The sequence below is a fragment of the Crocodylus porosus genome, unplaced genomic scaffold (assembly GCF_001723895.1).
Source record: "Crocodylus porosus isolate Cpor-Errol unplaced genomic scaffold, CroPor_comp1, whole genome shotgun sequence".
In the NCBI taxonomy this organism is placed as follows: Eukaryota; Metazoa; Chordata; order Crocodylia; family Crocodylidae; genus Crocodylus; species Crocodylus porosus.
Genome location: NW_017728918.1, coordinates 55,439,041 through 55,461,292, shown reverse-complemented (window position 1 = coordinate 55,461,292; position 22,252 = coordinate 55,439,041). Strand labels below are relative to the sequence as shown.

General features: G+C 39.3%; 1 protein-coding gene across 1 annotated transcript in view; it reads left to right on the top strand.

Moving 5' to 3' along the window:
* Positions 1–22,252, top strand: part of COL9A1 (collagen type IX alpha 1 chain) — an 89,777-nt gene that overhangs the window by 42,134 nt on the left and 25,391 nt on the right. The window contains exons 16-27 of the mRNA XM_019538155.1: positions 398–451; positions 1,384–1,437; positions 4,092–4,145; positions 7,735–7,788; positions 7,942–7,995; positions 8,123–8,176; positions 8,369–8,422; positions 9,745–9,789; positions 12,505–12,558; positions 12,663–12,716; positions 20,708–20,761; positions 21,544–21,615. Of these exons, the coding sequence (XP_019393700.1) occupies positions 398–451; positions 1,384–1,437; positions 4,092–4,145; positions 7,735–7,788; positions 7,942–7,995; positions 8,123–8,176; positions 8,369–8,422; positions 9,745–9,789; positions 12,505–12,558; positions 12,663–12,716; positions 20,708–20,761; positions 21,544–21,615 (657 nt within the window). The remainder of the gene's footprint in view (positions 1–397; positions 452–1,383; positions 1,438–4,091; positions 4,146–7,734; positions 7,789–7,941; positions 7,996–8,122; positions 8,177–8,368; positions 8,423–9,744; positions 9,790–12,504; positions 12,559–12,662; positions 12,717–20,707; positions 20,762–21,543; positions 21,616–22,252) is intronic.

Genomic DNA, 22,252 nt, shown 5'->3' with positions numbered 1-22,252 from the left:
CATATCACATCTTTTTATCTGAATGAACAAATAAATTGAGGAATATTAACTGTGGGGGGAAAAAGGCTTATATAAAACAGTTTGACATATTTTTGCTCTGCCTGTGTCAATTGATCACTTTTCATCAGCATTCAGATTCTTTAAACATGTTTTGTTCCTAATGCACCCTTGAAAAAACCCTATTTTTATGCAGACAGATTTGAATTGCTCTTTCATTTAATGAACCAGTGTATTATTTGCTAATTTGGCGTAGGGAATTTGCCTTAAGTTAGTTTCCTTTTGTGCAGAACACATTGATGGGAATCAACAAGTAATAGGTAGTAATCTTTACCATGACAGACTATTGTTCCACTCAGGATGTGGATTTGCTTCAGCTTTCTTACCTTTGCTTTTTCAGGGTGAGGAAGGAGACCAAGGAATCCTAGGTGATGTTGGAACTCAAGGCCCTCCAGTAAAGTATTTTCTCTTAAATATCACTATAAGTTTGCCTCATTTAGTCATAGTTGTTTCTAAAATATAATATTTTTATTTGTTTATAAAAAAGGAGGCAGGTAAAACAATATATTTTAAAATAATATTCTCATATTGACTATAAACATAATTCCACGCATAAAACAACACAATGCAACAGCTGCTTTTCTGTTGTAAGGGCATAATTTGTAACACTTTCATGTTCAAAAATTTTTTTTTTGTTGCTCTGAAAAGTAAGATTGGGCAATTATATGACCTATATACACTTTTTCAGGCCTTCTCATCCGTGGTGTTGTTGCCTTTTACCCTAAATTTGCAAAGACTGAGAATGCCAGTTAGATTGAGACTCTCATAACACAGGTAGAAGAATGCCTGTTTTGTGTATTCTGCCAGGTGTGGAGTATGACAGGTATCGTCAAGACTTGAGGTACTTTCTGGGTTGATGCAGTAATTGATTAGGGCTTTTCGGGGCCAAACTATTGGACTTTGTTACCTAAGTTCTTCCTAAGTCCTACTTTAGGCACCTGAATCTTTTTGTGGACACTTTCAGCTCCTCTTGATCACATTTTACAGTGACATTACTTCAACACTGTGATGTTTAACAGATCAAGACAATATTTTTCTGACATTGCAGTTTACTTGTGTTTGGAACCTTTGTGCAAATTATGACCAATCTCTTAGTTTCTCTAAATCTGAGCTACCTGTGTTCTGTTTGCTATTTTATTAACTGTAAAATTTTAAGGTTACCATAGTAAGTCAACATTTTTCCTGCAGAAATAGGAAAAAGTAAAATAAATATGAAGAAAGCATATAGTTCTGTAAGAAATCTACATGAAAATCAGTGTATTTCTGATAAGAAAATACTAGAATGGTCTAAGGTGTCTCAACATACTTTTAACTTTTCATTTCCAGGGCCCTCCAGGTTCAAGAGGTATGATTGGTATAATGGGACCAAAAGGTGACAAGGTAAGTACGAGCAATTATTTCTTAAAATAGAATGGAGTGAGTAGGAGGAGATGGATCACTCTATATGTAACATTTTAATCAGTGGGTCATTACTTAAGGGGACTTCCTGGGCTTTTCCATATTTAGATTGATTTTGATGCCTTTTTCAGCTTTCTCTGACAAGTTTACTTCAGCAGTTGTTGTCATCATACTTCTGGTTAGGAAAAAAGACAGCTGTGTCCTTTCTGGTCATCTGTGTTTTTGTATCAGTACATATAACTGCTGTGTACCTGCTCACCTTATTATTCTTTCCTTGTCCCCAGGATTTACAGTTGCTTGGCATATCCTGCCTCTTGCTTTTGGATGCTTTTGGGAAGACATAAAATTAATTGTTATGTATATGTATGCCAATGTTGTCCTTTTTCACCACAACTAGAATTCACTGAATATTCTGTTCTCTGAGTGCATCCTCCTGAGCTTTTCCACTTTTACTGTCTCCTGTTTTCTCTTGCTTGCCTTAGTACTTAGATCATTTCCATGAACTCAGCTCCTGTTCTGAATAACTGTCAAGCTAATGCAGTGGTGTTCAACCTATGGTCCACTGGCTTGATCCAGCCCCATAGTGAATGGATCTGGCCTGTGGCATGGGGGATCAGTGGCAAGCAGCTCAGTCCAGTGCGTTTCCTTCCCTACCCTGTGCTGTGTCACTGATCCCATCTCCAGCCTTCCCTGGGCTCTCCCTCTCCCCTCCCCTATGGCAGGCTCTGCTTACTCTCTCCATCCTTATCTCCCTCCCATCCTCCTGGTTCCTTCTGACATTGGCAGCCACCTCCATTCCCAATCTCTCACTTCTCCTTCCCCTGTGCAGTTTAGCTGGACTGCAAACACCCAGCCCATTTATCTAAAAGGTTGAGCTGTTTTGAGTAGTGCTCATCTGACCTGAGTGTCCAATGGAGGATATGGAAAACACAGCACATATCCGCTAAACTTTATTTCTTGGTGCAAAGGTCCAGTTCTCTTAGTGTTGCCAACGTAAAATACTTGTTCAGCAATTCCAGTATCTCCCTTCCTGCTGCCTTTCACACTTTTTGTGTTTTCTAGTCTCCATATTACCAGGAAATTGCCCAGATTGATTAATCTTAACTGAATCCTTTGCCTTTCTTTAATCACTTTCTGAACTGATTTGCTTTTTTTTATCTTCTGTAATCTTCCTAAATTTATGGCCAGGATGCAGTGATTGAGCCACTTGCACATTCCCAGGAAATGGAACTTATCACATCTTTTCTAAATAATTTTTATCAGCATTCTGTTCTTAGAAACCAAATCAAAACCACCTTTCTGCTTTTTCAAGACTCCATGATTTACCCTTTTAGACCTCTTGGACACAATTGCTGGCCTACTTCTGCTTCTTTTTGGTGTTGTACTATTCTAGCTATATATTTCTTCTGAACTCTCTGGGTTTATTTGTCCACTTATTTGTGATGTCTTGTCTATTGAAATATTTATTGTCTTTAAGAAATTTCTTGTTCTTTCCATCTTTCCTCCAAACATTTCATTTTGGGTTGTAATTGATTCTCTATAAAGCATTGTAATACTGTTTTATGAGAAACAGTATTAAGATCAGTTGCTTTACATTATGCAGTTGCCATTCACATGTTGGTGCCATTTTTTTATGATCTGTATCTTTAGTATGTTTTGAAATGATTTAAGGAAAGGAAATTAGTTAAAGCCCATGATAAATTGTTCTGTTTGGTACTTTTTGATAGAGGACTGTGTAAAGCAGGGGTGCTCAATCTCTGACCCGTGGGCCAAATCTAGCCCACTGAACCGTGACATCTGACCTGTGGTGCTTCTGGCATCTGGGGAGCAGTGGAACTTCCATGTAACATGATCTAGCTCGGCTCGGGCCATTGCTGCACAGCAGAATCAGAGCCAGGCCTGCCCTCTGTGCACCTGGATCAGCCCAGACTGCTCCCTGCCTCCCACATGTGTAGATGGGGGCTGCTCCACTGCCTGCCAGTGCATCTGGATTAGGGCTGGGCTCCTTCCTGTCCCCTCAACACATCCTGATTGGGGCCACCCTGTCCCATGCCCCGATGCATCTGAATCATGGCTGGGCTGCTCCTTTCGCTCTGGCATATACTGGGGTCACTTCAGACCTTCCTACCCCCTTGTACATCTGGATCAGGTCTGGGCTGCTCCCCTCCCCAATGCATCTGGATTGGGGCTGCTCCACTCCCCACCTGTCTTGTGTGTGTCCAGATCAGGGCTGCTCTGCCATGTGCCCCACAGTGGTCAGACTAGGTTCAGGCTGCATATCCCCCGCAACAGCTGGATTCAGTCTGTAGCTGGGCTTGGCACTGTCCATTTGGCCCACATGGTGAAAGGGTTGGGCACCACTGATGTAAAATGCAGTTATTAATTCCATACAAATAATTGCCAGAATTCTGTGTGCAAAATTTGTTCACATTTAATGTGACTTCCAAAGGGCAGCATAGAGTTTAAAAAAGGTTAAAAACCAGCTTGCCGCAATGTTTGTATTTATTATAAAAATCCCTAAGTCACATTCGGAGAAGGGTATAGCACTTGTATCTCTCTCTAAAACAAGTGAAAGTTGAAGATGCTCCATGCCTTTCAGGATTTGCTTAGCCTCTTGTGGTGTCTCTATTTTGCAGGGTGCTCGTGGGCTGGATGGTGACCCGGGTCCCCGAGGTCTCCCTGGTGCACCTGTAAGTAGCTTTTTGTAGCAACCAAACCCTCTAGTGTGGCAGTAGATTTTAGAAAGTTTATAGTTGTAAAGCAGAAGAGTCTCTGCAGAGACAGCTGGCCATTAAGGACTGATGGTATAAACTCTTACCACAAATCTCCAGCAACCACTAAACAGACATTATATCTGTATGTGGCTGTTTTACTGTCAAATACAGAACAGCCTGTTATGATGAAGGGAATTAGTAACACAGGACTGGAAGGAAGTCCTTAGACCACTAAAGTTCATTTGCCACATTCCCAGGCTATATTTTGTTCAAAAGAGTCCCCAACTACAACCACTTTGGTCTCTCTCATATACCTTAGCTATAAAGCACCCAGTAAAAAGAACCTCCAGTATGCCACAGGAGAGACAAGTCTGCTACTGCTGAGGAATTTGTGAGGATTATCTGAGTGTATTTTATGTAGGAAGTGGAATGTGCCCCATGCTGCAGATTCAGGCAAAAGAAAAAAAACTAAGGGTCCTTGTCAGCCTGACCTGAGATAAAATTCTGTCCTGACCTCAAATTTGACAGCCTGTTTGGCTTTGAGTATGAGAGCAAGACTCATCTGCCACCATTCCAACATCATTAGGAATACCTCTGCCACCAAACCAGTCTGCCACATCTAGCTGTGCCCAGTGTTCATGGCTTTAAGTGGAAACAAAAAATTCCCCATAGGCTGCAGTGGTCGGGTGGCACATTGGTTATGGAAAACACCGACATACAACCAACAGATCCACCTGCACACAATTGTTCCCAGATGCATCTACATAGACCATAGTGGGGCTCAGGTTTTCCCACCTTCAAGCACAAGTTGGCTATTGCACATTTAACTGCTACTCAGGTTCTCCACTTTGGGTTGGAGCTCTTTTAGTCCCAACTGGAGCCATCACAGCATGATGCTTCTCCTAACTCCTTTCCGGGTGACATTTATTTTCAGTTGGCCAGGCTGCCATATTAGTTGTACTTCCTTTTACAGAGTTAGCCTAGATATTTAGTCTGATTTTTTTCTGAAAGCGTTTTTCAAAATCCCAGTTTCCAGACAGTCTTTTATGTGTCCTGCTGACTGATTCCAGTCACAGTGCTCTGCATATTCATCCAAAGTCCTCCAACATATCTCCAGGCAGTGGCAATGCCAGCAGCACCCTGATTGAGAACTATTAGTCCACAAACAGGAGAATTCACTGATATGCTAACGGAGCACGTGGTGTTTGACTGCTTATATAAAAAAGATCAGTATTTATTATATCAACTATATTCCCACTCAGACACAGTATTTCTTTTCAAATAATTCAGAACATCTTTCTTTAAATCTGAGAGGGGAGAAATGTGTTATGTAAGCTAGGAAAAATCAGGTCAATTTGAATTCATTTATTTGAATATTTTACCTTTATTCCACTCTTAACAATTCCACTCATATCAGTAGGAGTCTTTCACAAAGGGAAAAAGTAGAATAGCATTTTATTCTGTTTTGCTGTCTAGGCTTCATTCCTATCTCAGCTAATGTGGTATAATTCAGGAGTATTTCTATTGCAACTAACTGAGACTTTCTTATGTAAGCAACAGAAAAACCTGTCTGGGGGCAGGAGTTGTTTTCTGTTTTATTTAACAAGAGTGTGGACAGGAGTCAACAAGTGCACTGCTACTGTCTTGTGCTGTTTTGGGAAAAGGAAAACATTAAGAGTCCAATAAACTTCTTATTAAATAAGGAGTTACCTGGCAAGCTGAAACAGTATAACAGTGGTTCTCAACCGGGTTGCTGCCAAATTCAAACATTATGGAGGGGTGCCCTGAATCTAAAAAAGCTGAGAACCACTGATCAGGTGTTAGTAGTCATGTCAGGCTCCCTCAGTTTTGTGTGGTCTATGAGTATTCTTCTAAGACACCATCTATGAGGCGGTTACCCTGGTATATAATACTGGGAGCATCTACATGAAATACTAACAGCACAGTAGCCTAATAATAACATTGCACTGTAGAATGCTGGGCAAAACCATGCTAATACGCTACTGTGCAGTAGCATTATGCAACTGTGCAGTAAGCTTCACTAGCTGTGTGCCAGCAGTATTGTGCAGTAACATGTGTTACTGAACATTGATTTAATACTTGATTAACCAAGTATTGAACTTAATGCACAGTATCTATGGCTCTTTAATGAATGTGTGCATGCACCCACTGTGACTGGAATCAGTCAGTAGGATGCATGAATGTTCTTCTTAACCCTAATAAACTTGTAATTATAAGAAAGAGACTATAGGCTTTAATTCTTCATAATAAAAGCTCATCCAGGTTTATTATTCATAAACTAGCTTATAGACCCTAATACCTGTGCCCAACTGGTACATGGTGCTAGTTGGGTTATTTCTTGGTATAGGTGTGAACATATAACCTCGAAGCCAGATACAAAGTACTAAGGGTTTGGTGATCAATCAATTTAGTGTTTACAGCATGCATATTCTAGTTCTCACCAAATAATAGGACATGTTTTGGTGATATTATCTATATCCCAGTTTTTGCCAGATAAATGAAACAGTTGTACATACAGGGAAATCTGTTCATCAGGTCATTCTAATCCCTGTTTTGGTGTTTTGTAGCAATCTTATCAACATTTACCTATCTATTGGCTTTCTAAGGCACCAAACTTATTTTTTCAATGCTTCCATATGTGCCATGTAGGGTATGCTTAGTTCTGTTCTCAAGCCTACTTTGGTTTATGCTGGCAGTGGGTTTCTGTGTGATTTGTATATTGAACTGATCAGTGGTTTTATTTAATTTATACTGTATCAAGGTCTGCTAGATCCTGTGCTGAAAACTGTGAGCTATGATTGATTTTCACAAGCAGTTTTCAGCATCAGTGTAGTTTTGTTTAATTTATTTTCATGTATTTGGTGCTTCTTGCAGGAAATCTATAGACTCAACCCCCTCCTTAGAATGGATACCAAAAGAACTAAATGTATTTTTTATTTAATAGAGGGAAATACATTTCCTTATCTCAAAAAACATAGAGTGAACTTCATGTGTACCTATAATTGTCTAAATGGCCTGTTCAATATGGACAGGAGCATGGTGCAACCTAGATAGCCAGTTTCTCTGATCAGATGAATCTGTTTAAATTTGTTGTAATCAATGGTCCTGTGTCCATTTGCCTTATTTGGTGCTCTGTTTATAAATATCTTGAATTATATTTCCATTATTGATGAATTCTTCCCTTTCTATATGAAATAATAGTTCTTCATAGATTAATCTGAGTGTGGGTAAATATGAAAGCAAAATGAAGTTTGAAAGTCAGGAGGTAGACCCTGCATTCGGAAACACCCAAACTCTAAGGGGCAACTCTGGGAGTTTTGGGTTCCCAAGAAATTCAGGACTGCTCAGGGGCTCACCAAGGTCTGTCTGCAGTACTTATGGAACTACCTAAAGCCTCAAGTTAGAACTCAAGACGCATGTAGAATGATGATTAGGTTCTCTGAATCACAGGGAATTTAATCTTTGATATTTTACTAGGTTTTGTTCCGTCAAGGTTACCAATTATTTTCAGATTTTGTTAATTAAATCCAAATATTTCTTACAGGGTGACCAAGGACAGAGAGGTTCTCTTGGAGAGTTAGGTCCGAAGGGAGACAGAGTGAGTTCAAAACAATTTCCAATCTTATTTAAAAGTAAACTGTTATAATAATTAATATTGTGTGTTATAAGTTCTGGAGGTAACTTACTATAGATTAATTAATGAGTATTCTTGCAGCTGTCATTTCAATATCTTTTTTTTTTTTAATTTAAGGGCCCTTCTGGTCCAAGAGGAATAACTGGTCTCCCTGGGCCAAAAGGACAACCTGTATGTACATTTTGTTATTTAAAATATATTGCCTTTTATCATGATAACTTATATTTCACATGCTAGGGAACAGCATTAAGGAAAGTAAAGAGTACTGTTTATAACAATGTGCTATCTGTCTTTTAAGGGCTTGCCAGGAGTTGATGGCCGGGAAGGGATCCCTGGAATGCCTGGAGCAAAGGTAGGGAATATTTTTTTACCTGCTGTTGTCAGCGCACGTGTGGCTTGGTATAGGGGGCTGAAACTTTGCCTGAGATCCATTCATCAATATGTTTAATATGTTTTTGGTTTGTGTTGCTGTCTCTGGTTGTGTGGACATTTTTATAGTAATCAAAGATTTATTATACTTATGTAAATCAAACATTTTTTTCAGGGTGAACCAGGTAAACCTGGCGTTCCAGGGGATGCAGGACTTCAGGGACTGCCAGTAGGTATCTGGGACATTCTATGGGAAAGTTAAATTCAGTTCACACTTAATGAATAGACTACTCTGTGATGTACTACTGGTGTTTTTTGGATGGAAAAACTGAGTGAACAGCTAGGGAGGGTAGCACCCATGCAAGGGGGATCCTGCAGTGTGTAACTAAACTAGGTGTTTGCATAAACAAAACCCCATGACCTTTGACATGGTGGAGGAGTAGGTTTCCTTCATGAGGAATGTTCAGCCTGCAGTTTCACCAAGAGTTTTAAATTAAATGTTTGTTGATTTGTGGCTAGTACAGGTTGACACAAACAGCAGCTCTTAGATCACTCAGGCACAGCCAGTAAAAGAAGGCAGGCACAGCAAGAAGAGGCTGGGAATTTTATACCATCTTTGCACATTTTTGCTTAGTGCATTTTGGAAATATCCATTTGGGGTGCCTGTACATGTGTGGGATATCTGCTCCAACATATTCTAATTAAAACATGTCAGAGCAGGCTCAAGTAATTGAATCTTGTGGAGTGTTCTAATTGGAACACTCATAGTCGCTTCACTGTCACATGTATTCAGCGTCCCTGTATTTCAAAATGGTGGCAGCGCCATTTTGAAGTGTGAGATATTGAATACATGAGACGGTATGGGTGTTTTAATAAGAGCAGCTCCCAAGAACCACTCTAATTAAAATGCCTCACCCCTCCCCCATGCACACACTGCCCCAAGCACATGTGTAGACTCCCCAGGTGTATGGCCCAAGAAGTTTTTGATATAGCAAAAGGTTTATCTTGGCAACAGTAGTAGCTAGACCATGACTGTTAGCAGTGATGCATAAGTACCTTTTATTTTTAAGACTAAATTGTTTGATGTAAACTGGTAATATAAAGTTGTTTTAGTTTGCCATTAGAAAAAACATGGCAAAAGATGATCTGCAGTGAAAGTTATGGTATAAAGGGAGGGAATGTTGAATGAATACAGCAGAGGGGGTCTTGTACTCGGAACATACAATTGTATTTGGATAGTTCTAGGTATCATATGCAACTTTGCAATTTACATTGCAAACCTAAAAAAATGACAAGCTCTCATTCTGTGACCTACGTTTTGCCTGTTTACAAATTGGGGATAATACAGTTTATCTGTTATTTTATAAGTATTATTAATAGATGGACTTTAGGCTTTATCAATTACTGCTTGCAGATGCCTCAGTATCTTCATGTGGAATAAACTAGGAAATTACAGCGTCAGGTTAATTTTTAAGAATGATTGCAGTAATCACTGTACATGTGTTGACAAACTCCAAAATAACAAATAAATGATGTGGTTTTTTTTTTTAGGGTTTACCTGGCTTTCCAGGTGCAAAAGGTGTTTCTGGACCAAAGGTAAATTGTTTAAATATTCTACTTTGAACACTTCGGTTCCTTTAAAAGTGGTTTTTATATTTATATACTTTTAAAGCATACAGGGAAATTTATTCATTTGCCATTTGATTAAATGATAGTGAATAGAATTTGAAATGCCGTATTTACTTGAATGTAAGATGACCCCCCGCAATAATTAGATTCTATGCATGGAAAATTTATAAATTTGTTATAATGTTTTTAGGTATAGAATCTAATTATTGGAGGTTTGCCTTGAAATTGTCCCTTCTTCCCACTCCTACAGCTGGGAAATAAATCTGGGCAGGGGGCCAGATTGTCCCTTTACCCTTTGCCTCCTACCCCCAACTTCTTCCCTCTCTCCTTATTGTCAGACCCTGTTCTTCCTGAGCACATGGAAATGAAGGGAAAAATTTGCACATAGGCAAATTACTATAGGTATCCTTTGACTTAGTTCAGCTAGAACAGAAAGAGTTTACCTTTTTTTAAACTGCTGTAAGTTTTAGCACAGATACTCCATAAGCACACTTTTAATCAGCACTTTGGTACTTACTTCTACTTAGTACAACCTATACAGGATAGTCAAAAGTGCAAAGGCTCATAACTGACTATTTAGTTCAATGGACTGGGCCCAGCAGAGTAAACAGCTTTTCAAGTCATGATGACCCCACAACTCAGCACTGGTCACTAAGTGTGCGTACTCCAGACACCTGCCGACAAAGGATCCATGTAGTAACTAGCCCCCACTCATGACTGGAACCAGGTGTTCTTGTCATGAGTCCTGGGATTCTCCAAAAATGTATATGCAGCTGAGACAAAGGGCAACTTGGTTTGGCTGCACCTCATGGACGGTGAGGCTACTAATCATGTGTGACAGGCTGAGTGAGGGATTGACAGAGAGATTCTGGGTGAAATGACATTTAAGGCTGGCAAAGAAATAGGAATAATTGGAAATGGGAAAGAAAAAGTGCAGCTTAGCCATGGGAGTGAAGTTGAAATGCATTCAGTGTAGCAGCTCACCATGTTCTGAAAAAGGGTCGGTGCTGAGGGGGACAGCATACAATGGGCACTAGTGTATATTTTGTTCAGATGGACTTCACAAAAATCTGTATGTTTACTGTATGTGAGTCATGTGTTTTATAGTCATGTTCAGTATTGCCTGTATTTAATCAGCATCACCGTTGGTTTCTGTTACTGAACACATGGCACTTTTGGCGCGGCTTTTACGGTAGATAGTGCATATAATGTACATTCCTTGTATGTGATTGTAAGTTGAGTGACTTTTGTCCCCATGCTGACTGGGGGGAAAAAACATATTTTGTATTTGAGTAAATACAGTAAAGAAAACGAATGCTTGGTCTTTGCAGTTCTTTTTCTGTGCAAGTAGCAAGAATTTTGGGTAAAAGATGAAAGAAGATGGTGATTCCAAACGCTTAAAAGGAATTAGTGTCTTTGTGTGCAGCATGTAATTGATCTGTGGAACTTAGTACTACAGGATATAAAATACTGTTAGGTACCCTGGTGAAAATGGTACATGCTCATTTATTGAATAGGATTACAAGGGCTATCAATTCTAATAATTCAAATAACTAAAATTGGCTGCAGCAATTCTGCTGAAGCCTTTCAGAAATATTCACTTAGGGGTTAAGCCAAAACATTCAGTATTTTAGACCAGAAGTGTCAAACTCATCCAGCCCCGTGAGCCAGATTAGTTAAATGAGACTGGTCCAAGGCCCATATGAACAGTGAAGGGCTGGTCCTGAAGGCCAGATCAGACCTATGGACCCTCCCTCCCCACCAACAAACTGGATCAAGACAGTCTGGCCAGTCTGGCACTGTGCTACATATGGCACCTGCTCCAACTGGTCCAGGACCCATGCTTCACACAGCAGCCACCCTGGACTGCCTGGAGTAGGTGCCATGGAATAGGATCCACACTGTACATGGTACCAACATGGGGACCGTTCCTCTCCACATGCTGCACCAAGCTCCTGCAGTGCCCATTCCAGGCAGTCTGAGCTACAAGCCCCACATGGCACAATGGTGACTACTCTGGTTGGTCCAGCAGATGGGGAGGTGGGGTCTCAGAGAGGGTGCTGCATGGAGCCAGGACAGGTGCTACATGAAGCTCGCATCCTGGGCCCTGAGTGTGCCCCATGTGGCATGTGGGCCAACTCAAGACCTAGCACTGGGGCAGCATTAGGGGTTGGATGATGGGGGGCCCTGTGGCCAGTACATATTTGACACTCCTGTCTGGGGCAAAGGAAATTAAAAAACATGAAAGGCAGTTAATGAAGAAGATATGACTGAATTTTGGAATACAGTTTAAGTAAGCTTGGGGTGCTATCAGTTACTCTTATACCACATTTACTGAAATCCAAAACAACTTTACATTTAAGAGGCAGCTGGAGTCAAAACTGCAGCAGTTGGCTGTTTCCCACCCTGCTTTGTACTAGAATCCAAGACAAGGAGCTTTTCCCCTCATGCTGAATTATTGTGTTTGGTTGCTCTACAAACATAAGGGAAGAAATAAGAACTGATTTTAAAGGAGTTGGGTGGAAGAGATTAGCCGGAGACAAAAAAAACAGTGAGACAAAAAATGAGTATAGGATGTTATTGGCATTTTAGAACTGGTTAATGTCCTCATTAATGTGCTCAAACTGGTCTAAATAATTGCTGTTTTGGCACAGCTAACTTTATCTACCTTTTCTCTAACAGGGTAATAGAGGACCCCCTGGAGTACCAGGTTTGATGGGAAATTCTGGTAAACCTGTAAGATCATTTTCCCTCATTTTTGTGACTTTTCTTCTTACAACAAATTTGTTTTGTGCAAAGAGTCAGCTTTCATATTGTCTTGGTCCTTGTCATTGAAACAGGGAGAACAAGGGATAGCAGGGGCAGTGGGACCAATAGGACCAAGGGGACCACCAGTAAGTACTATTATAAGTACAATATATTTATTGCTATATATGCTTATGATTGTAATGCTGCAGGTCATAGTTGAAACTGTCAATGTTCTGTAAGTACTATTGACCACAAGTGACAATTATTTAAATAAAATATTAAAGTCTTCAGTCAGGTAGATGCACAACACAGAAACCAAGCAACCTCATTACATACTGACTTCAGATGGACCCAAAACAGAACCACAGATATTAATATCCCGCGGTTTTATTTCTGCTAGTGAATTTGAAATTAAAATCTGCATCCTTATCTTGCAGTGAGCCCCTTCTTTCCCAATTGGCTGAGCAAAATATCCAGATCCAAATAGAAGGAACCATGGCTGCACACAACAGATCCCATGGTCAGCACCAGAAACCATACCCAAGACCTTCCACACTAGCAGCACAAGTCTTACCACTGGAGCTAGAAAAGTAACTGAGTTAGTTGTCAATAAATGCCTTGCTTTTTTCCTTAATGGGGCTACCTACTAGAAAGAGAAATGATCATATACATTGATACAGTATATTACCTCTCTGTACTCAGCAGTGTGTGTTCAGAATGTGAAATTAATCTTAGCGCCATTTCTAACTCTCCATTTTCAATGCACTGGAAGGCACAATATGACCACATCTACACGAGGCATTTACTTTGCAGTTGACTAATTAAATACAAGTACTATCTTGCTATAGAGTTAAAACTGCAGCACCACACGTAGAGGATCGAGGGGCTGGCTGGGGCACAAGGGTGTTTCAGAGTGGAGGCTGCTTTCTGGGTAGCCCTGCATTGAAGCACCAGCACCCTCATGCCCCAGCAAGCCCCTCTGTAACATGTTGAGCTGGGAGGAGCAGCCCCAGGCTGGCATGCTGGCAGCCTGGGGCTGCTCCACCACAGCTTAGCATGCTGAGAGTGAATAACCAGTTTATTCATGTGCTGTAATTGCATGCATAGATGCACTCTGGGATGATAGCTCTTTAGAAGATTCCATACTTTACAGCTTTTTGCAAGTTGCTGTTTTGGCACTTGCTTCACATTCTCACATTTACCTGGAATCTTCTGGGTTTGTGCTTGCACATGATGACACCAGTGTTTGATTCCCCTGAACCAACTTATCTCTAATTTTTAAGATGCAGAGTCAACTGATTAACTTTTTCTATTATTTGTGTTTACTAAATGTGCTGCATAATAGCATGCTCTTTATTTTGGATCATATCTTTGCATTACTTTCACCATCAGATGCCTAGGAATGACACAAAAACAAGTAAAGTGAAACCTGAAGAAGAATGTCTTGCATTCATAATCTTGTCTGTCTTTATGCCAGCTACATAGTTGGTCCAATGAAAGATATCATTCTAAGAAATCCTTTCCTTTTGCATAATTTCTGTACCATCATGGCTACAACTTCACTCTTACACTACCATAAAAATATGCAGACAGGTAGTTTGCTTTGCTATTTTGAAATCAGTTTGGGCACAGTCAGCATGTTGCAACATAGTAGCTCAGTATTACGTTTGCACTTTTCTAGACTCACAAAAGCTTGGGTTCACTGATGATATCTAAAATTGTTGGTTTAGGTGGATTGGAATTCTTTTTAAAATTGTTTTATTTGCACTGACTATTTAAATATTGTTAACAAAGATGTGAGTTATAACTGGATCAGCACAGAGTAGTCCCCCACATAGATAATACAAGATAAGCTGCTAAACTATGCTTTTAATCTCATAAATGCAAGTATGGGTTTATAAAATCAGCAGTCCATAGAAACAGGAGTTGACATGCTGGATTAATTATTGTGTTGTAAAACAGAAACACTTGATGTAGATTAAGTGCAATGACTTCTCTTGTTTGCTGTTCCAAATATCAGCCAGACAACTGGATGTGTTCCTCTTGTTTTAGTTTATCATGAAATAATGTACCTATGTCTGTAAAGTGTTGTGGAAAATATATCTCGAAAAGAATGACTGAACGTTCATGAACATGGAGAGTGAGCTTGTAAATATTCTGATTAATAAAATCATAGAAATTTACTCATCCAGCATCCATTGGATTAGGTAGAAGTACTCTGCTTTTCATTACTAGTGTTTCCTGTACTAGTTTATAAATTATCTTTTGATGTAAGTCATAAAAATATTTAACATCATTTGAGTGAGGGACATGGCTGTGATTGGCTTGCCTAGGCTTCCTGATGGCTCTCAGGGAAACAGTGCAGAAAACCAATCTCTTGCAGAAAAGCTCTAGTTAATAGCTGGAGTGGTTTAGCTTTGCTGAACCTCACTTTACTGTGGGTGGATTCTGTTGATCCTTGCCTTGTGTGGAGGGAATGGGGAGCTTTGCCCTGCTGTTTTTGCAGTCTCAGTATGCAAAAGGCAGAATTTTATTTCCTGATTTTAGGAGCACAGGAATTGCTCTGCTTCTCCTACTCAAGGTAGCTTTTTTCCTTTGCCCTCATCTTTGCATTGGTCTGTATGGTGGGAACAGACTTGGCTTCTAAATGGGTGAAGTAGCCATGCTAAGAGCACAAGGGTCAGGAGCTCATCTCCTACTTTGCGTATAAGGTACAACATGACCCTAGAATACTAGTCCATACTATGTTAGTGGTGAAAATGGTGACCAGATTTTAATGGGAGGTATCAACTCCAGCTTTCAATTTGGGACATTTGCTGCTGTGTGATGACCTCTGCATATGTTGGAAACAGTAATAGAGATATGTATTTTCCAATTGAACTGATCCTTATCCTGCTCAGGAGTAGGTTTTCATGTACTGTTGTATAGTGTTTGTGAGCTGTTAAATAACTGCTGCAATTCACTCACTGATGAAGCTGAATTTCAGCAGTGGAAAATTAATGTCTTTGATGAAAGGTGCTGCATCAATAGATTATTTTTTTATCAAGCCACTATTGTAACATATTTATGAAAGTGTTGTCACATAGGTCTAAAAAATTGCGGTCCTATACATTGCAATACTTGAAACATATAGTTTTATAGAGGAGGTTGATAATTATTGAAAACAAAGATAATTCAACTCAATTTATTTACTTGTTGAAGTTCCCTTTGTTTCACTACTGATGATTTCCTGTGGAAGAAAATAAGCACTTGAGGATAAATATTACATTTCCTTAGAAAATTGAAATGGACAACTGAGAAAAACATTTTAATTGATACATTCTTTATATTCATTGTTCAGTTAGTAAAAATATTCCTTTGAATACAAGATGTCCTTGAATTTAATACTCACCCAAAATTTATAACTCTCAGGAAAAAAAGAAAACATCAGATAAGACAAAGTCACAAGAATATAAGAACTTTTAATCTTTTTTTCCAGTATAATTTAAGCCATAGGCCATTTTATAGCAGAAATATTTTGTTTCAAGAAGTGTCTCATATCAAAAGAAATAAGGGAATTGTTTTGTCAGTTAACATTACATTTGCTTCACATTATGTTAGCCATTATAAATAATTACAGAATTAATTTGTGGTTTAAATCCTTCTTAAACTATTTGTCCTAGCAGGTGGTTCAAAAGAAAGAATTCTTGAACTTTGAGGTGTCAAGCCTAATCAGTGAAGTTTGATTGTGCTCCCTCCACTAATTCTCTGTGCTGGGCTTTTTATTTAGTAAAGCTTAGCAGGATGTAATTTCTCCTGTTTGTATTTGTATTAGATGCTTAGTTATAATGTTTATTTCCATTTTTTCTATGTAGTAACTGCTTTGTGCAATTCTGAACCTGATAAATATTTTTCAGGGTTTTTTTTAAAAAAAAACCAGAATTTTTAGATACCTTAGTCTACTAAGTTCAATAAATGCTCTTGATGTATATGTATATCAGTTTTTACATAATTGCTTCTTTTAAAAAATGTTAAGTAGCTATGGTAGTTTTCACCTAAATTATTTCTTTGATTTTACAGTGAAGCCTGGTTTCTTAGCTATAATCATAAAGTCTTTTTCTTTTTGAATCAGAAACATCACTTGGATTGTTGTGGTATTTAAACTAACCATCTGATTTAAGTCACTATTTTGATACCAAGACTTCTTTACCATACTCATCTTTAAGCCAACGGGCCAGTTTTCCTTAGTGGGGAATCAGTATCATAACAGGATCATCAGTCACATTCATGTATTTATAAATGTATGTTGTACATTCATGTATTTCTGGGTGTGCTAATCAGGCAGTATATCTGAGTGCTTCATGAGCAATGAATTTAAACACCCCTTGTGAGGCTGGGGAATATCACTGCCCCCATTTAAAGCTACACAGGGAGACTGACATCCTCCAGGAAGACTATGTCTAGGTTGTATAACAGTTTACGGCTCCTACCCTGTTAGTCTTACTCTTTTACCAGTAGACCTAGATTTTCCCTTCTGAGTACGTGCCTTGATTTGAAGGTAATTTTGTCTTAGACACCACACAATATGTGTAACAGATGCATGTTTAACCTTATCAGAGTCAATAGCTGTGCTGTTAACCTGCATCCACATCTGATTTTGCTTGGATAACATACCCAGAAGTATAGCTCAGATAACTTTAAATGAAGCTGGATGTTTAATGGGATGGAAAAATGAAGGCTCCTAAAGTACACATGTTCTTTTATTTTTTATTGTAGCTTTTCTTACCCATGACAACTTAATCATTAATTCTACTTTCTACTATACCAAAGAGTACAGCATGGTATATTTTGTAGAAATACGATCTCACATTGCTAAGAAAGTTATTGCAGTATAGGCTATAACATCTCAGCCAACAGGTGTGGAGAGGGTGCCAGTTTGTGGGTAGATGAGCTTTGCAATTTAGTGATGTGCAGATTAGCCAGGTGCTACTGTAATCCTCAGAACGGCTTGGTAGCAATAGTAAGACTGTAACACCTAAAACAAACCCCCAAAAAAACTCCCCAAAGGCCAGAAAACAAGTAAAATGAAAACTTAAACAAGCTGTAAATACATTCTGTCCTGTAATGCAGTGGTTCTCAATCTCTTTTGTACCAGGACCCATTTGTAAACATCAATTGTCAGTCCCAACCTAGTGCCCCTCACTCCTGATCTGCTGCCTCCTGCCCCCAAGGGGAGGCTCCAAGCAGCCCATTTGCAGGCTGGAACTCTGACAGCCTGCAAGGGAAAAGCCACTGTTTCCCATGTTTTTCTTCTTTAAAGGAGAATCCATTTTTAAAGTTTGATACTTTTTTTGAAGTTTGATCGAGGCCCATTCATATATTCTTGCACCCCACAGGTTGAGAATTGATGCTGTAAAGGTTTGTTTTATAGGTAAAACCTTAAAACCTCTAACAGAACTAGCCTGTCTCATTAAGTAAAGCTTGAGTGTTGCTGTAGCCATGATACAGGAAATGTCTAAGAGGCAAGGGTTTTTTATAATATCTTTTACTGGAAAAAGTAAAAAACTCTTGCTTCTCAGACATTTCCTAGACCATCATGGCTGCAACAACACTGTATCATTAGCCCAATAAAAGTTAGTACAAAAAAATCCTTGTTTCTCTTAAAGTTTTATGGAGAGTAAAATTCACTCCAGTACAGAAAGCTAGTGTCCCCTAGTATCCCTCTAATTCCTCTACTGCCTGTGTGTCTCTATCAGATGTGACATCAAAAAGGCTGATGTGCAAGAGCCCATCAAGGTAAACTGAGAGAGAAGCCATTGGATCTTCACTGGTACAGACACAGTGGTTCAAAACACCTCCACAAGGCACAAAGGATAGTGACCTGTGTTTTACATTGTGCAATAGTGGGCATGTGTATGCATGGCTGTACAGCGCCATTGTTACTGCACTGTCCTTTAGTACTTCCAAAAAGAAGTACTAAAGGACAGTGCAGTAACAGCCTGTACTGCACCATGCCGGCTGTGCATGGTTATTTTTATGAAGGAGTGTGCTGCTACGGTGATGTAGCTGCAGTGTCATGGTTTTTGCCCATTGATGGTACGTCACCATAGCACATTTCTATGGCAATGTAGTGTCACGTGTAGATGTGCCCACTATATATGAAATCCAATTATCTGGAATGATATGTAACAAGCCTGGTTTAAGGAGTATTACAGAAATAAGATGGCTAAATATAAGATTTACAAAAGATTACTTGGTTTCGTGGGTGATAGAATGGGGGTCAGAGTTTTACTATGAAAAATAATTTTACTGGGAATAGTGGTTCTAAAATCATAGGCACTTTCTGAGGAAATGATCTGATCTCTCTAGGTTACCCAATTATTCTTAAAAACTTCAATCATACTAAGCTTGCCTGAGGAAGACCTCCAGACATTTATAACCTGGTGTAAAACACCATTTTTAGGTCTTTCTCCATTTATTGTTTAACATTATCATAATATTCTTTTGATTCTAAAATACTAACTACAGTTGAAATTATTTACTATGTGCCGCATTGGAGTATGCAGATACACTGACATCCAAGTCTTATAGAGCCACATACAACAACCTAACTAATCTTTAAATTGATAGCTCACAACTGTATATTTTTATGATCTTGTTAAATGTTGTATTTAACACTTTTGTATGTGCTCTGCATAATTTTATACCAGGTTTTCACCTTAAATTATGTAGGATAAAATTTCTGAAACTGCTTGGAGATGTAGACAGATGCCCAAGTCTCACTGAAATGCACTCAGAAATCCTGGCCTGAGTACCCAGGTCATTTTTGAAAATGTGACCTAGGCTCCTGGCAGACATTACATTTGTTGCATGAGTAGCATACCGCATGTGCAAGCAATTTATTCATGGCAAACCAGTTGCAGATGATCTTTGTTACATGTGGAATATCTTTGTGGCTGATTTGTATTTCACTTTAATTTGAATTTGTGGCATGTATGCCCAGTTCTCCTTTTCCAGTCTTCCTCCAAAGAGAGATGGAAGAAGAGAATGCCACTGGCTCCCTGGCAGCCTGAGCTGTCAAGGGAATTTTCAGGCTGTTGTGTCACTATTGCCTGGCAGTGGCAATGGCAACAGGGATGCTGGGCAGCCCTTCAAAGGTCTAGGTACATGGGGAGCTGGGGAGCCAGTACTTATATTTATCTTTCAGGATCAGGGAACAGCTCTCCAGTGGCAGGCTCCCCATAAGTCACATAGATGCTTTTGCAAATTCCTCCAAATGTTGAAGTTTACCTATAGCTTACATGTAAAGAGACAGTTTCAGTGTTAAACATCAACATGGATATGATAATGCATGAAGTAAAAAATGAGTGTTAAATCATAAGGGTATATGAGTGCGATGATGTCTATAATCACAAGTTTTCAGGCTATTTCCCTCATAAAATTCATAGCTTTTTGTTATCTCAGTACAACTCAAGAAATTTTCAAATGTGGCTCTGTATAGTGTGCACAGTAGGGGAGTATGAGCTTCAAGTACTTTGAGACCAATAGTTTTACATTTATAAAGAAAGCAAACTCAAACTGGACCTTCCTATTAATGGCAGTGCTTAAAGATAATCTTAAATTTAGCTTACAGTTTAAGTCCTGTGGATATGACTGAACATATGCCTAAAATGAAACTCATGTTTAAATACTGTTCCTGAATAAGGATGGATTTAATGATATGCCTACAAGCTTTCCTGATTTGGAACTAGTGATGGATGATTTCTCACAGAAGCAGTCCCGCTGAAGGGATCATTATGACTGTGAGCACTTGTGGGATCACCACAGTCTGTCCCTAAATGTTATTCAATGTGGCTATAAAAGTATAATGGTTTGTTTTGGGGACACTGAAAAATCCAGTCATTTAACATTAACTAAAATCCTGTGCAACAAGGCACAGCTGCATTGTAGTTTTTAAACTATATCTAAAACTTTTTAGTGTCTTTAAATTAACTTTATCTTTTGCATGTTTGTAGTAAAAAACAAGGACCTACATTAATGCCATATAATAAACAATAATTCAATACATTTTAAGGGGGAAAAAAGATCCCACTTCATTTCTAGCTTACAGGAAAATAAATATTTCAGGAAGTAACAATGTCCTTCTATTTCCTTCCAGGGTGGTAGAGGTGACCCAGGTCCTGCTGGTCCTCCAGGACCACCAGGGAAACGGGTAAGCAGCAGATTTCTATTTCCAGCTTGCAGGAACATGAAGAATCCGTACTTGCCTGTTCATTTCTATAGGGAATTGGAGAATGATGATGTGGCTCATGGATAAGCTTCCTTTTTGGTACTTTGTGACTGTACTAATGTAACAATGTGCATTTTTTAAAGCATATGAAAATGTGCGGTATGGGTAGGAGGTGGCAAGGACGAAAAAGTATAAAAGCTCTTTGTGATTCTTGAAGCTGATGTTGTAAACTGTTGTATGTGCTATGCATTTTCAAGAAGCAGGAGGAGTGAAAGGCCACCTTTCTGCTAGCAGCTGCCTGGAGCTAATGAAAAGGATGGATCATGAATGCCCTCTTTTACTACTGCTCAAACAATATTTACACAGTAATAGTTAGAAGCATAGTTAGGGAGGTCTTGGTGAAAGAGCCTGCTGTTAAGGAGGAATGCAGGAACCGTGGGGGTGAAACATCACAGGATGGTTTTATAAGACAACCAAACTATTTAGCCCAAGGACTGGAGGGGAGAGTCTAATTACTTTTGCTATTTGTGTTTGGGAATTATACAATCCTCATGAGGTGCTATTTACAAGGGTAATATTTTGGGCAACATTCTGTTGCTGTTGCTCACACTGCATAATCCCTTCTTTACTCCATCAGCTGTGACTACTCTGGGAATCAAGTCCTACTTTGGGAATTAGAATCTGACCCTCTTTTCAGCTCCTGGGGTTTTTTTTCACTTCAGATGCAATATTGATAAGTTTCCCTCCTTGATTTATTTTCACAGGGCTCTGAAGGGGATATAGGACTTCCAGGACTCCCTGGTCCTCCAGGCCTTCACGGTGTTAAAGGTGACAGGGTAAGAAATGTACTTGGAGGTGTACCAACTGCAATATGTGGTCAGAAGGAAAACAATGATTTTGGCAAAAGTAGGTAATGATTCTTTATTTCCCATAATTTCTTCCGTACCAAGATGTATTGATCTGTTTAGAAACAGTGGTGCTTTGTGTATCTAGCAACTACTTATGGCTCATAAGCACATACCAAAAATACTTGATCTTACTGAAAAATGGTACATGAAGACAGCTTTTCAAAAGCCCTAGGTCATAGAATCATAGAATCATAGAAGTAGGGTCGGAAGGGACCTTATAGATCTTCAAGTCCAACTCCCTGCCAGGGCAGGAGAAAAAACTGGGCTCAAATGAGCCCAGCTAGGTAGGCATCAAGCCGCCTCTTAAAGACCCCAGGGTAGGAGCCAGCACCACTTCCCTTGGAACATGGTTCCAGATCCTAGCTGCCCTAACTGTGAAGTAGTTCTTACGGATGTCTAATCTAAACCTACTTTCTAACAACTTGTGGTCTTTATTCTTTGTCATGCCAGGGGGCGCTAGGGGAAACAAGGTCTCTCCCAAACCTTTCTGGTCCCCCCTAGTGAGTTTATAGACTGTCACCAGGTCCCCCCTCAGCCTTCTCTTGTGAAGGCTGAACAGGTTCAG